Here is a 15,096-nt window from a genome sequence, read left to right as displayed (position 1 = left end):
GGGATGGACTCAGTTATAGTGGTGATGGACACATTATGGAAGACCTGAAGGACCAGGTTGGGGAAAGAAAATCTACCTATGTGGTTGTTGATTTGATGGAACTTAATCAGTCCATCAATGTGAAGACCAGGTTTCTCTGAGAAGTCCATAATGTTGGAAAAAAATGAAGGAACAGGAAGAAGGTGATAGGAGCAAGATGGAGGGACTCAATTCCAGTGGAGATGAGGGCATCATTGTTGGGCGCAGGTCCTTCTGGAGAAAACTTATGTCTATCAACAGTGATTTGATGGGCCGAAAACCATCAATCAACTTGAGGTCAGAGTTCCTTTGAGAGGTCCATCATGCTGGGAAAGGTAGAAGGGAAGAGGACAGACAGCAGCAAAGGGTGATGGACTCAGTTATGGCGGTGAAGGCATGAAGGACCAGGTTGGGGATGGATCCTGCTGGAAAAAACCTAAGTGTGTGGACATTAAGTGGATGGGACACAATCAATCAATCATGAAGACAGAGCTCCTTTGAGGGATCCAGAAGTCCATCATGATGTGAAAGGTGGATGAGAAGAGAAGAATTGGACAGACAACAGCAAGGGCAATGGACCCACCATTGGAAGAGCTGAAGGACTAGATTGGGAATAGATCATTGGGGGCAAATCTATCTAGGCGGTTGCTGAGAGTGATCTGACTTGATGGAACCTAGTGTGAAGACCAGATTTCTTTGAGAAGCAAATAAATTGGGGAAAGGTGGAAAGAAAGAGAAGAAAAAAATGATCAGCAGCAAGATAGGTGACTCAGTCACAATGGTAACAGGGGCACTATTGGAATATCTTCAATGTCTTGAGTCCTCAACTTATAACCACAATTGAACCCAACGTTTTAGTTGTTAAGTGAGATAGTTGTTAAATAAGTTTTATCCCATTTTACAACCTTTCTTGACACAGTTGTTAAGTGAATCTGGCTCTCCATTCGACTGCTTGGCAGAAGGTCACAAAAAGTGAACACATGCCCCAAGGACACTGCAATCATCATTAATATGAACCAGTTGCCACAAATTACTGAATTTTGATTGCGAACACAGGGATGCTGCAATGGTCATAAATGTGAAAAGTGGTCATAAGTTACTTTTTTCAGCGCTGTTGTAATTTTGAATGGTCACTAAACAAATGGTTGTCAGTCAAGGATTACCTGTAGCTGAAGGATCAGAGAAAATGTGTCTATGTGGTCACTGAGAGTCAAAACTGACTTGATGACACATAATCTCTCAATCAATTAAAAGATCAGACATGGAAGAAAGATGGAAGAAAAAGACAACTGAACAGCAAGGTGGATGGAGTCAGTTACAGAGGTGGTGAAGTCATCCTTAGATCTGAAGGCCCAAGTTGGGGATAAATTATATAGGAAATCTGTCCATGTAGTTACTATGCAGCGACAAGGACGATGGCCCATAATCAATTGTAAAAACTTAAGAAATATTTGAGAATCTAGTTATAGTTAAGAAACGCTTAAGTTAATCCCTAATGTGCTTTTTCAAAAGACAACTGGACTTTCCTTGAAGAGGTTTCACTTCTCATCCAGAAGCTTCATCAGTTCTGGATGAATGATGGGAGGAAGGAGGGATTTACCATATTTTTCAGAGTATAAGACGCACGAAGATTTTGAAGAGGCATATTAATAAAAAAAAGTTTTTGCACTCTGCAGACCTCTGAAAAATGACCCGTTTTTTGCAAAAACCAGCCAGTTTTTCATAAAAAGGGGGGCATGCATTAGGAGGCTTGTTGAGTGCTCCAGGGAGTTGGGGGGCACAAAAAACGAGCATAAAACGGCCTGCTTTTTGTCAAAAACAATATAGCATGCATAGCCTTTAGGAGGCTTATAGAGTGGTCCTGGCGGCTATGGGGGCAAAAACAAGCAAAAAAATGGACTGTTTTTCACTCATTTTTGCCCTCAACCCCCAAGAGCACTCTGGAAGCCCCCTAAAGGCTATGCACGGCCATTTTTGCAAAGGGGCGGCGTTTCAGGAGGCTAAAAATGCTGTATTCAGTGTATAAGACGTACCCACATTTTCACCCTCTTTTTGGGGGGGAAAAGGTGTGTCATACTCCGAAAAATATGCTATATTCCTTTCAGTCATCTGGTGAGTAGCACTCTTTCTGAGAGCCATTGAGGCCACTTCAAGGTTTAGCTGTGCCCTCAAAGTCATCTGAATTGTGCAAATTGGTGTGGAACCTTCTTGGAACTGCTCTAAGGACCATGTTGTAGACAGGAGACAGGTGGTGGTGTATCTTCTGTTGAGAGAGGGCTGTTCAATTTAAACTCAGATGGCCTCTTTGACCCCTCTTCCAAACCAGTTTTCAAGGAAAAGCCCCAAGAAGGTTCAGTTGCCTTTTGAAAAAAAGCACCTTGGGGACAACCATGACTTGGATGGCTGAGAATCTCCATAGACATTTAGCTATGCTGGCCTAGTGGTGAAGGCGCTTGCCTCCCATTTGGAAGATTGAGAGTTCAATCCTATAGAGTGGCAGATGTTTCTCTATCAGGGTGCAAAGAAAAGACATCTGCTGTGAACTTGTTGCAGGCATCAGGAAGGGCAGGCAGCCAGTAAATGCTCAGCTTCATCCAATTGCCCCGACTTTCCCCCGAATATAGGGGATTACAGGGTCATAAAAAGGAGGCTGATCCCTCACCTGGTGGTCCTTGGATTAGAGTGAAGGACTTTTTCAGTGCCTCCTGGATGGCAGACTGTTGACTTGGATTGAGTTTACGGCTATAGCCCGGAATGTTAAAATCCCTTGTGTTCAAAATTTTGGAAGGTTTTTGCCCTGCAAGTAGAAAACACAGTTCAAAGATACAATCTAGCAAATTCATTATATTCACTGAGAATCAGCTGGTATATATGTCACCAGCAGTGTGTGAAATTAGGCATTTTATAAGAAGCCTTTGAAACCTATAGAATGCCAAAAATAGGATGTAACAATATGAAAGGCTTAATATTTTGCACATTTCCTAGTCATTCTATGCAAACCAGCAAAGTATAAATACCGCTAAAATGCCATTCTAGCCTTTTTTGCCTCAAAAGTAGATCAATATTGGTGGTTTTTTTTCATTTGCTTCAGTAAGAAAGCCCTGTACTTTATTTTGCATTTCATCTTTCATTTTCAGATACATCTTTTCAATGAAGGTTTGGGTTAGGTTTAGGGGCAACCCAACCCTCACTCTAATCCTAAACCCTCATTTTAACCCTAAATTTAACTCTAAGATCTAACCCTAACCTTCACTCTAATCCTAACCCTCATTTTAATCCTAACCCTCATTCTTAAGCACTAACCTTCATTCTTACCCTAAACCTAACTCTAACCCTTAATCCTCATTTTTACCCTAACCTTTATTCTAACCCCTAACACTCATTTTAACCCTAACCCTCATTCCAACCCTAAACCCTCATTTTAACCCTAAATTTAACTCTAATCCCTAACCCTCATTCTAATCCTAAACCTAATTTTAATCCCTAACCCTCCCTCAACCCCTAACCCTCATTTTAACCCTAAACCCTCATTCTTACCCTAAACCCTCATTTTAACCCTAAATTTAACTCTAATCCCTAACCCTCATTCCAATCCTAAACCTAATTCTAATCCCTAACCCTCCCTCAACCCCTAACCCTCATTTTAACCCTAAACCCTCATTCTAACCCTAAACCCTCATTTTAACCCTAAATTTAACTCTAAGCCCTAATCCTCATTTTAACCCTAACCCTCATTTTAATCCTAAACCCTCATTCTTACCCTAAACCTAACTCTAAGCCCTAATCCTCATTTTAACCCTAACCCTCATTCTAACCCTAAACCCTCATTTTAACCCTAAACCCTCATTCTATCCCCTTACCCTCATTCTTACCCTAAACCTAACTCTAAACCCTAATCTTCATTTTAACCCTAACCCTCATTCTAACCCTAAATCCTCATTTTAACCCTAAATTTAACTCTAATCCCTAACCCTCATTCTAATCCTAAACCTAATTCTAATCCCTAACCCTCCCTCAACCCCTAACCCTCATTCTTACCCTAAACCCTCATTTTAACCCTAAATTTAACTCTAATCCCTAACCCTCATTCCAATCCTAAACCTAATTCTAATCCCTAACCCTCCCTCAACCCCTAACCCTCATTTTAACCCTAAACCCTCATTTTAACCCTAAATTTAACTCTAAGCCCTAATCCTCATTTTAACCCTAACCCTCATTTTAATCCTAAACCCTCATTCTTACCCTAAACCTAACTCTAAGCCCTAATCCTCATTTTAACCCTAACCCTCATTCTAACCCTAAACCCTCATTTTAACCCTAAACCCTCATTCTATCCCCTTACCCTCATTCTTACCCTAAACCTAACTCTAAACCCTAATCTTCATTTTAACCCTAACCCTCATTCTTACCCTAAACCCTCATTTTAACCCTAAATTTAACTCTAATCCCTAACCCTCATTCTAATCCTAAACCTAATTCTAATCCCTAACCCTCCCTCAACCCCTAACCCTCATTTTAACCCTAAACCCTCATTCTTACCCTAAACCCTCATTTTAACCCTAAATTTAACTCTAATCCCTAACCCTCATTCCAATCCTAAACCTAATTCTAATCCCTAACCCTCCCTCAACCCCTAACCCTCATTTTAACCCTAAACCCTCATTTTAACCCTAAATTTAACTCTAAGCCCTAATCCTCATTTTAACCCTAACCCTCATTTTAATCCTAAACCCTCATTCTTACCCTAAACCTAACTCTAAGCCCTAATCCTCATTTTAACCCTAATCCTCATTCTAACCTTAAACCCTCATTTTAACCCTAAATTTAACTCTAATCCCTAACCCTCATTCTAATCCTAAACCTAATTCTAATCCCTAACCCTCCCTCAACCCCTAACCCTCTTTTTAACCCTAAACCCTCATTCTTACCCTAAACCCTCATTTTAACCCTAAATTTAACTCTAATCCTAAACCTAATTCTAATCCCTAACCCTCCCTCAACCCCTAACCCTCATTTGAACCCTAAACCCTCATTCTAACCCTAAACCCTCATTTTAACCCTAAATTTAACTCTAAGGCCTAATCCTCATTTTAACCCTAACTCTCATTCTAACCCTAAACCCTCATTTTAACCCTAAATTTAACTCTAAGGCCTAATCCTCATTTTAACCCTAACTCTCATTCTAACCCTAAACCCTCATTTTATTCCTAAATTTAACTCTAAGGCCTAATCCTCATTTTAACCCTAACCCTTACTCTAAACCCCTCACCTTACCCCAACCCCTCTTCATGATTCTTTTTATACTTTGTCGAAACCTTTATTGTCATTCTGCATGACATCTATCTTAAGATATTTAAATTTAGTAGCTGGAGCAGTGGGATTGTTTAAGGAGCCAGAACACAAAGTTAAAATTGATTGATTGGAGAGGGCGGGCTCCTGCGTGAGGCAATCTGGGCTGTGATTGGATGCTGTGGGTGTGGAGAGGGAGGTTCCCTTTTTCCCGCCTTTTTCTTCTGTGTGCCACCTGAGCCATTTACCTCATGAATGTAGTGATTTGCCTGACTAGCTAGTTTACTGTATACATATATATATTTGTAAAAAATATTAATTTATATAAAACTACAAGTTCATGCCAGCATCTCTGACTCCATTTGGACACCTGCTGTGCAATTCCCTGATAGTCTAGGTATATACAATGCCTAGGGAAAGTATAATAGCATATTAAAATAAAGCAAGACATTTCACACTTTGCCTAAAAAGTCACACATTCTATAGATTTCCTGGTCATTATATACAATGCCAGCTTTTCATACGTTGCCGGTAACGTATACATTTAATACATATTATATTATTGTTCATTTGTCACATCGCCAGCCAGATGTTAATCCTCGATTTTAGCCTTTTTGTCTAATGAAAGAGAATATTTGTAGCTCAGGGTTGAATTGAGGGGCCCTTGGTACCCTCTGAGCTTGTTTGCTTCCTAGCAGACCTTTCATTACCCAACTAGGCAACATCATCAGTGTTAGAAGAAAGAGGGATTTGGAGGGAGAAGAAAGAGAAAGGTGGAGGGAGGAGGAAGAGGACTATGGGGTCCTTGATGCTGTCTCAGCTTGCTTGTTTTGTTTTGTTTTTAGACATTTCATTACCCAACTAGGTAACAACATCAGTGCTATAAGGGAGTGGGGTGTATGGAGGAGGAGGGGGAGTAGGAAGAGGAGAAGGAGGAGGAGGAAGAGGAGGAGAAGAAGCACCTGAGGGCAGAACAAGAAGCAATGGGGGGAAACTAACCAAGGAGTGAAGCAACTTAGAACGGCAGAGAAATTTCCTGACAGTGAGAACAATTAACCAGTGGAACAGAAGTTGCCTCCAGAAGTTGTGAATGCCCCAACACTGGAAGTCTTTAAGGAGATGTTGCATAACCATTTGTCTGAAACGGTATAGGGGTTTCCTGCTTAGGCAGGGGGGTTGGACTAGAAGACCTCCAAGGTCCCTTCCAACACTGCTATTGTATTGTATTGTAAATCCATGATTTGCTGAATGCCCCAACACTGGAAGTCTTTAAGAAGATGTTGGACAGCCATTAGTCTGAAATGGTATAAGGTCTTCTGCTTAAGCAGGAGGTTGGACTAGAAGACCTCCAAGGTCCCTTCCCACTCTGTTCTTTCTGTTCTGTTCTAACAGCATTTGAGTACTTGCCGAAAAGCAAAATCTTAAACTTGTTCTAACAAAATTGCTGGGTTTCACGTCTTTAAGAAGATGTTGGATAGCCATTTGTCTGAAATGGTATAGGGTTTCCTTCCTAGGCAGGGGGTTGGACTAGAAGACCTCCAAGGTCCCTTCCCACTCTGTTCTTTCTGTTCTGTTCTAACAGCATTTGAGTACTTGCCAAAAAGCAACATCTTAAACTTGTTCTAACAAAATTGCTGGGTTTCACGTCTTTAAGAAGATGTTGGATAGCCATTTGTCTGAAATGGTATAGGGTTTCCTTCCTAGGCAGGAGGTTAGACTAGAAGACCTCCAAGGTCCCTTCCAACTCTGCTAAAGAAGAAGAAGAAGAGGAGGAGGAGGAGGAGGAGGAGGAGGAGGAGGAGAAGGAGAAGAGGAGGAGGAGGAAGTGGAGGAGGAGAAGGTAGAGGAGGAGGAGGAGTAGAAGAAGAAGGAGAAGGGGGGAGGGGGGGAGGAGGAGGAGAAGAAGAAGAAGAAGACGACTGTGCGATCTTTGATGCTCTCTGAGCTTGCTTATTTTCTTTCAGATGTTTCATTACCTAACTAGATACTGTAACATCATCGGTGTTAGCCCCTTTCTGTCCTCCTATCAAGTCTTTCCCAAGGACCTGGAATAGACAGACGTAGCTGCATGATGGTGTTAGAGGTATTGTTGCAGAATGTCCCAAGCAAAGCTGTCTATTGCAATTGACAGATGGGGATTTTGTCAATTCCCATTCCTATTAGTCTTATCTTTGCTTTCTTTTGCCACAATTGTTCTATTTCTATTTGCAGGTCTTTGTGTTGTGTGATCTCCTCCAGTTCCTTCTCTTCGGTTCTGCTGACTCAGGTACTGACCTTATTTATCTACAATGGTTAACTATTATTATGAGCCTCAAAACACTGTTGGGAAATATGCTGAACAGGACCAACAACTGTCGTGATTTACTTAACAAATGGGACAAAGAAAATTGTAAAATGGGACGAACACATTCATTGCTGTCATTTTAATTTTTTACACACCACACCTTATCTCTCCTCCTGGGCATTCAAGGGGGAGTTGTGATGATAAAACCAGCATCTTGCTGTCACAATGTTAAGTATCACCCTGTACACGTTATAAATGTCAACTTGGAAAATGTTTTCATGACTACTATTGTTGACATAGGAAAAGGAAGGAGAATTCCATGCATTCCTTTGGCCAGAGTCAGGTCTCATATTCCTACAGCTGGCGTATGTGCATGTTCATAGCCTGCCGCAGCACCTTGTTGGTGGATGTGATTTATGACACAGACAGATGGGAGTTGATACAGGGGTAAAGTTCAAACGCAATTAAGCGTTTGCATCATTTGGGCAAAAGTCTTCCATTCTGCAGACCAGTCTGTTACGATGATGTATGATGCTAATGGAGCCTAATCATTACAGTCCTAGGCTGGGATGGTCATAAAGCAGATCCTCACATGAGCAGGCTTAATTTTACAACCCTTTTTGCAGCAATCGTTAAAGTGAATCACTGTTGTCATTAAGTAAATGCTTAGGTTGTTAAGCAAACTATTTGCTTTGGAGTAGTTTGTTTTGCCAAAAACAACAAATAAAGGCAGTAAATCTGCAAAAACAGTAAATCGAAGTGGCATGACTATAAGATGCTGAAAATGATAGGATAGGATAGAATAGCAGAATTGAAAGGGATCTTGGAGGTCTTCTAGTCTAATCCCCTGCTTAGGCAGGAGACCCTACACCACTTCAGACAAATGGCTATCCAATCTCTTCTTAAAAACCTCCAGTGTTGCAGCATTTACAACTTCTGGAGGCAAGTTATTCCACTAATTAATTGTTCTAACAGTCAGGAAATTCTTCCTTAGTTTAGGTCGCTTCTCTCCTTGATTAGTTCCCAACCATTGCTACTTGTCCTACGCCAAGATAATTATGAGGGCCAGTTGCAGACAGTCCAACATTCAGAACAGAACATCCAGAATGCAGCCGCGCGAGCGATAATGGGTGTACCTAGATACACCCACGTCACACCTATCCTCCGCGAGCTGCACTGGCTCCCCATTGGTCTCCGGACACGCTTCAAGGTGCTAGTCGTTACTTTTAAAGCCCTACATGGTTTAGGACCTGGCTACCTGAGAGACCGCCTCCTGCCATTTACCTCCCAAAGACCGATAAGATCGCACAGATTGGGCCTCCTCCGGGTGCCATCGGCCAGTCAATGTCGGTTGGCGAATCCCCGGGGGAGGGCCTTCTCTGTTGCTGCTCCGGCCCTATGGAACAATCTCCCCGTAGAGATCCGGACCCTCACTACTCTTCCGGTCTTCCGTAAAGCTGTTAAGACCTGGCTGTTCCGGCAGGCCTGGGGCTGTTGATGAGTATCCAGCCCCACTCTAAGCAGTATGCATGATGTGAAATTTTTAAATAATTTGTATTCTTATTTTAACTTTTATATGTCCCTTGTTTTGCCTGTTAAGCCGCCCAGAGTCCCTAGGGAGTGGGCGGCATACAAATGTCAATAAACCTTAAACCTTAAACCATTTGGTCATGTGACTACCAGGAGGAAGGGGTGGCATCAAAACTTCAGAACTGGGTGGTAAATACCATTTTTGGAAGGTGGGGGGGTTCAATCATAACTTCAAATGGTTGCTAATCAACCCTACCTGTGCTATTTTCACTGCTATGCAATTTTGTTCTACAGGTAGTCCTCAACTTAAAACCATTCATTTAGTGACCATTCGAAGTTACAACGGCACTGAAAAAAGGGACGGATGACTGTTTTTCACACTTATAATTGTTGCAGTATCAACATGGTTATGTGATCAACATTTGGATGTTTGGCAACTGGCTTGTACTGTCCCGGGCTCATGTAATTCTCATTTGTAAACTTCCCAGTCGGCTTCCGACAAGTAAAATCAATGGAAGCAAGATTCGCTTAACGACTGAATGGTTCATTTAACAACCGCAGTGATTCACTTAGCAGCGGTGGCAAAAATAAAGTGCACAAAATGAGGCCAAACTGGTTTTAAAAAACTGCCTTGCTTAACAACAGACATTTGGGGCTTAATTGTGATTTTAAGTTGAAGTACTTACTTGGGACTGGAATGGGTTGACCCAAAGCTATACTCCGAGCAAGTTCTGTGGCGTTCTCCAGGTCCCAAACGGCTTTTTCTTTCCGGCTGTGAAGAAAAAGAAAAGATAAGTAAGCAAAGAAGAAAGAAATACCAAACAGTCAAGGGGGGGGGGGGGAAACCTCAGCAAGGTTTCCAAACATTCTTGCTGTGAATTGTCCATATTTGTTTTAGGTTGATGTATTCATGATTAGTCAAACCACCAAATCACCCTTTTACTGGGATATGTTATGGAAAAAATGTTGGAAAAAGATAAAGGGCAAAAACGGAACCCAAATGCTTTGGTGCAAAGTAGACTTACACTATGGGGTCCTTGGTGCTGTTAAGCTTGGTTGTTTTCCTGCAGATGTTTCATTACCAAACTAGGTAACATCACCAGAAGGGGGTGGGATTTGTGAAGTAAAGACAAAGATGGCAAGAGGAGGAGGAGGAGTGTGGGGTCCTTAGTGCTCTCTAAGCTTTCTTGTAGACTTTTCACTACCAAGCTAAGTAATAACAACGGTTCCACCACAAAACCGCGTTCGACTAAACCGCGCTCGACGAAACCGCGTAGCTGACGTCATCAACAGGGCGACAACAGCGCGGAGACAGAAGCACGCTGTAAACGTTAAACCTAAAATTAACCCCTAAACCTAAACCTAACCCCCCTAAACCTAATCCTAAACCTAACCCTAAACCTAACCCTAAACCTAATCCTAAACCTAACCCTTAACCTAACGCTAAACCTAATCCTAACCCTTAACCTAACCCTAACCCTTAACCTAACCCTAAAGCTAACCCTAAACCTAACCCTTACCTTAAGTTGAATCGGCTTGCTTTCAAAGCGCTATTTAAAGCGCCCTTCTTTCTCCGCGCTCGCTGTTGTCGCCCTGTTGATGACGTCAGCGACGCGGTTTAATCGGGCGCGGCTTAGTCGAGCGCGGATTTGTCGTGCCATGATAACAACAGTGCTAGAAGGGAGAGGAGTTTACTGAAAGGAGCAGGAGGAGAGGGATGGGAGCAGGAGGAGGCTGCTGTGAGGTCTTTTAGCTTGTTTTCTTGCAGTTGTTTCATGATCCAACTAGGCAACATAATCAGTGCTGGAAGGGAGCGGGATCTGCTCTATTTATATGGCTTGCTCTATTAGCCTGCCCTGTGTATCAAGGCAGCAAACGCCACTCCCTTCAGCACTGATGATGTTACCTAGTAGGGTAAGAAAACCGCCAAGCTCAAAAAGCACCAATGACCCCACACTTCAAACCTACGTTACAAATATTCTCTTCTATGGGCAAACTTACACATCAGGCAGCTGCTTCGGAATCAGCTCTACAGTGAACCTTGAACTCGTCTGTGTGACCTCAAAGGGAATCTTCTCCATGGATGTAAAATGGATGTAGAAATTCACCATCACTTCGCCACGCTGATCAGGTTTCTCATTCTGATCGGACTTATCCGTACATCCGTGCGCCACCCAAGTGTACGTATTGGGATCAATCATGAAATCCTGAGTCTTGCTTGCTTCCTTGGTCAAACTGAGTTTCTGGAAATTCTGGCTGAGGTCTTCCTCCTTGTCTTGGATCTCATGTCCGCAGAGGCCCGAAAGGCGAATGCACATGTAGCAGGCGCCAAAATCCACTTCGATGGCAGAGTCTTTGAGGAACTCCTTGGTGAGTTTGATGGTTCCACAGAGCTGACCTTGTGAAGTCCGCCGCGCCTTCCAAAGGATCGGGACATCTTGCAGGACAATCGAGTTGTTTTCAGCCAACGCTCCCAAAGTTGCTTCTATGTCACAAAGAGGCAGCCACACTTTGCGATAATCAGAGGCACTCTTATAAAAGTCCTTCAGGGCTTGGGAAGCGTACCTAGAGAAGCAATCGATGGGTCGCTCGGTGTGCTCCAAGCACACTTCAAAGCCAGGAGCTACTGTCCACAATTGCACAAACGGCACCAGGAAGCCTCGCTGGACATTGGTAGTCAGTTGGAAATTCAACACATCTCCCACTTTAAGTTCCACTGACAGTTCTTTGTAGTGTAAGCATTTACTCCTCCCCATTGACCCCACAGGTTTGGACTCCAGGGTGTAATCCTTCTCAAGGAGTTCGATTAAATTTTCATAGTCTTCATTTTTGATAGCTGCAAGGATTTTATGCCACACATCTCCATTGAAGCGAAAGATGTTTCCTCCAATCCCTGACCGCCTCGCTTCATCCTTGTTTTTGGTTGACAAGGAGTACATTCTTCTCTTCCACTTCAGCCTCATACTGTTCTGCTCCTCGATGAAATTTGGTTGGGAAACCAACTGAAGGGCTCTATAATTGATGCTGGGACTATCTGGAAAGGTCTCCTTGTTGAGGGGAAATATGAGTTTGAAATTCTTGGCTTTCCCTTCAACGTTGGCGATGAAAGCAAACTTCTTTTGAACCTGACATTTCAACTGGGTGGCCAGTTCCAAAGATCGGACTCTTCGCATGTACGTGTTGGCCTTGCCATTCTTCCGGTTGAAATCGTGGCAGAGGAATTCAATCTCTTTTTGGGAGTACTGGACGGGCTTCTTCGAAATCAGAGAGACAATGTGTCGCTGAACCACAACATCCACGTAGCGCCGAATCGGAGAGGTAGCCCAGGTATACGAGTCCACGTGCAAAGAGTAGTGGCCCAGCTTGGCCTGAGGACAGGAATTGGAACGAAGAAAATAAGAACGGTTCAGGAGCTTCCTAAATTCTAAATTGATGGGTGCAAGTTTGGGATGGATGTCGTCTGTGGTGATGAGGTCAAGCATCTTGGGAAAGTCACGGTTATTGGCCGCTGACTTGAGGTGCTCCCACGAGGAAGTCAAGAGAACAAATGGATCAATGGTCCTCACAGGGGCACCATCAGTTGGAACTCCTAGATGATGGGAGAGGTGAGTGGACAAAGGAATGACATCTCTGTATTTCTCCCTCATTCGGGAGATTTGCTGAGGATTGGGTTCCATCTGACAACGAAGAGGGGTTAAATTTCTGGTAGGGAGCCGGTTTGTGAGCAGATCTCCCACAGAACTGTTGAAGAGGATCATAAGTTCCTCAATCATTTGGTGAGAACATCGCTGACCTAAAGGTATTTCTTCATCCAGCTGGTCATAATGACAGTCTTCGTGAAGCCTGAACTTCCGGTGGACGCGGGAGAAATGATACACCATTGCAACACAATCTTCTAAGGTGTCAAAATTAGGTGAGGGTGCCTCTATTTTGTAGTAGTTTTTAATGATCCCTTCAGCTTCCTCATAGGTCATCTGCCGATCAGAACAGATTATGGACATGGCAAAGGAAATTCTTTCGATCTGGTCCGTGGCCTTATCTATTACGACAAAGAGGGAGATCGCCAAACGTTCCTGGTGAGGAAGGAGACTGCAGAGACTCTGACTGAGCTCTGGTGGGAACATATGTATGGGTTTCTCAGGAACATAATAAGTTAACCCTCGGTTCTTGGCTTCTGTATCCAAAGGACAATCTTTGGGGATCACAGAGGCCATGTCAGCAATGTGGATCCCAATCTCATATTTGTCATCCATATCTTTGACACTGATGGCATCGTCCAGGTCTTTAGCACCCTTGGGGTCAACTGTGAAAGTAAAATAAGCCCGACAGTCTTTCCTCTCTGCTCTCATCAGAGAGGGGTGACCAGAGATTAATTTGGTCACTTGTCTGATCACCGAGGCAGGATATCCATTGGACAAACTATATTCCAAATCCAGAATACGAAGCCCATCCTCTAGTGAGGAAGTCATGGGAAGGACCTCCGTAACAATTCCCAGAGGGTAGTAATAACCTTCTTCCCATTTCATGATTTGTACTACGAAAAGCCATGTCTTCCGGTTTTCTGGTGTTATTTTTTTCCAGCTCTTCAACTTGATTTTTCCTGCCTGGTCAACTCTGCGGATGGGAATAGAATCAGTATTGTCTTTCAATGGAGGGACAAAGATTTTTGTGACAGAATGGTCAATGGGGATCATGACCCGGGGATCAAACTCATCCAGTTTGCAGACAAAGGTGAGATCCTGTTTCACCTTTTCTAAGATGCCCACCACTTTCCCATGAGGGTTGTCGTCAAGAGTAGCGTTGGGTGTCAGGATCTCCACCAAGACTTTGTCTCCAGTGAAGGCCATGCCACAGTTGACTCGACCCTTGATCTGGATGGTCATCGAAGAAGCATCATCCAGAGTGAAGGCAGAAGCTTGATCGAACCGTTCTTGGAGGAATTCGCAGCGTTTGTATCGTTGGGGCTGCATCTGCAGATACTGCTGCATCATTTTCAAGGAATAGTTGGTGTACTCTTGACGTCTCCTTTCAGGGACTGAGACGTCCGATTCTACCTTCAGCAGGCCTTCTTCGGTGACCAACACCATCAACTTTTTGCTTTCATCCAAGAGTTCCTGCATTATTGGATCATCAAGGTTTAAGCTTTCCGTGTCAGAGACCCAGGAGTCTGTATCGCTATCTTCTTCCTCGGTTTCAGGGTTTCCTCTGTTCCAGCTGGCCATATCAGACATCACCTGCTTTATCTCCTCCAAGGTCAATGTTTCAGGAATGACGGACTTCTTCTCAATGCACTTCTTGATGAAACTTTTCCAGATCTTGCTGCACTGGCCATGAGAACACAGAGCGACAGCATCTCCGACTACGATGACCTGTGACTGAGCCCTTGTTATAATGGTGTTCAACACCCGCGCGTTGTTGAAATACTCCAGGTTAGAGGAACTGACATGGGCCAGGCTGTTGCAGGTGTGCACAGTGTTGATAATGATGACACGGAATTCTCGCCCTATAGAAAAAGACAGAAGGCGGATCTGTTTGTCAATAACATGAAATACAGGCTGTCCTCAACTTACAACTGTTCGTTTAGTGACCATTTGGTAGTGAAAAACGCAACTTATGACTGTTTTTCACATGGCCATTGCAGCATCCCCATGGTTACGTGATAAAAATTCAGATTCTTGCAACCGAGGTGGCATAGTGGTTAGGGTGCAGTACTGCAGGCCACTTCAGCTGACTGTTATCTGCAGTTCAGCGGTTCTAATCTCACCGGCTCAAGGTTGACTCAGCCTTCCATCCTTCCGAGGTGGGTGAAATGAGGACCCAGACTGTGGGGGCAATGTGCTGACTCTGTAAACCGCTTAGAGAGGGCTGAAAGCCCTATGAAGCGGTATATAAGTCTTTTTTTAAAAAAAAAAAACCAGCTCATATTTATGACGGTTGCAGTGTCCCAGAGTCATGTGATCACTTTCTACGAACTT

The 15,096-nt window shown here is 43.4% G+C and overlaps 1 protein-coding gene across 1 annotated transcript in view; it reads right to left on the bottom strand.

Annotated features, from left to right (window-relative positions):
- Positions 1 to 15,096, bottom strand: part of HELZ2 (helicase with zinc finger 2) — a 57,462-nt gene that overhangs the window by 17,162 nt on the left and 25,204 nt on the right. The window contains exons 9-11 of the mRNA XM_087720633.1: positions 11,123 to 14,624; positions 9,808 to 9,893; positions 2,681 to 2,815 (exon numbers count right to left, since the gene is read on the bottom strand). Of these exons, the coding sequence (XP_087576759.1) occupies positions 2,681 to 2,815; positions 9,808 to 9,893; positions 11,123 to 14,624 (3,723 nt within the window). The remainder of the gene's footprint in view (positions 1 to 2,680; positions 2,816 to 9,807; positions 9,894 to 11,122; positions 14,625 to 15,096) is intronic.

Source organism: Thamnophis sirtalis, unplaced genomic scaffold, assembly GCF_051295495.1.
Source record: "Thamnophis sirtalis isolate CommonGarterSnake01/CBP01778 unplaced genomic scaffold, rThaSir2_p1.2 scaffold_7, whole genome shotgun sequence".
Classification (NCBI taxonomy): domain Eukaryota; kingdom Metazoa; phylum Chordata; class Lepidosauria; order Squamata; family Natricidae; genus Thamnophis; species Thamnophis sirtalis.
Note: the sequence above shows the minus strand (reverse complement) of the source record. Positions and strands in the feature narration are given on the sequence as shown.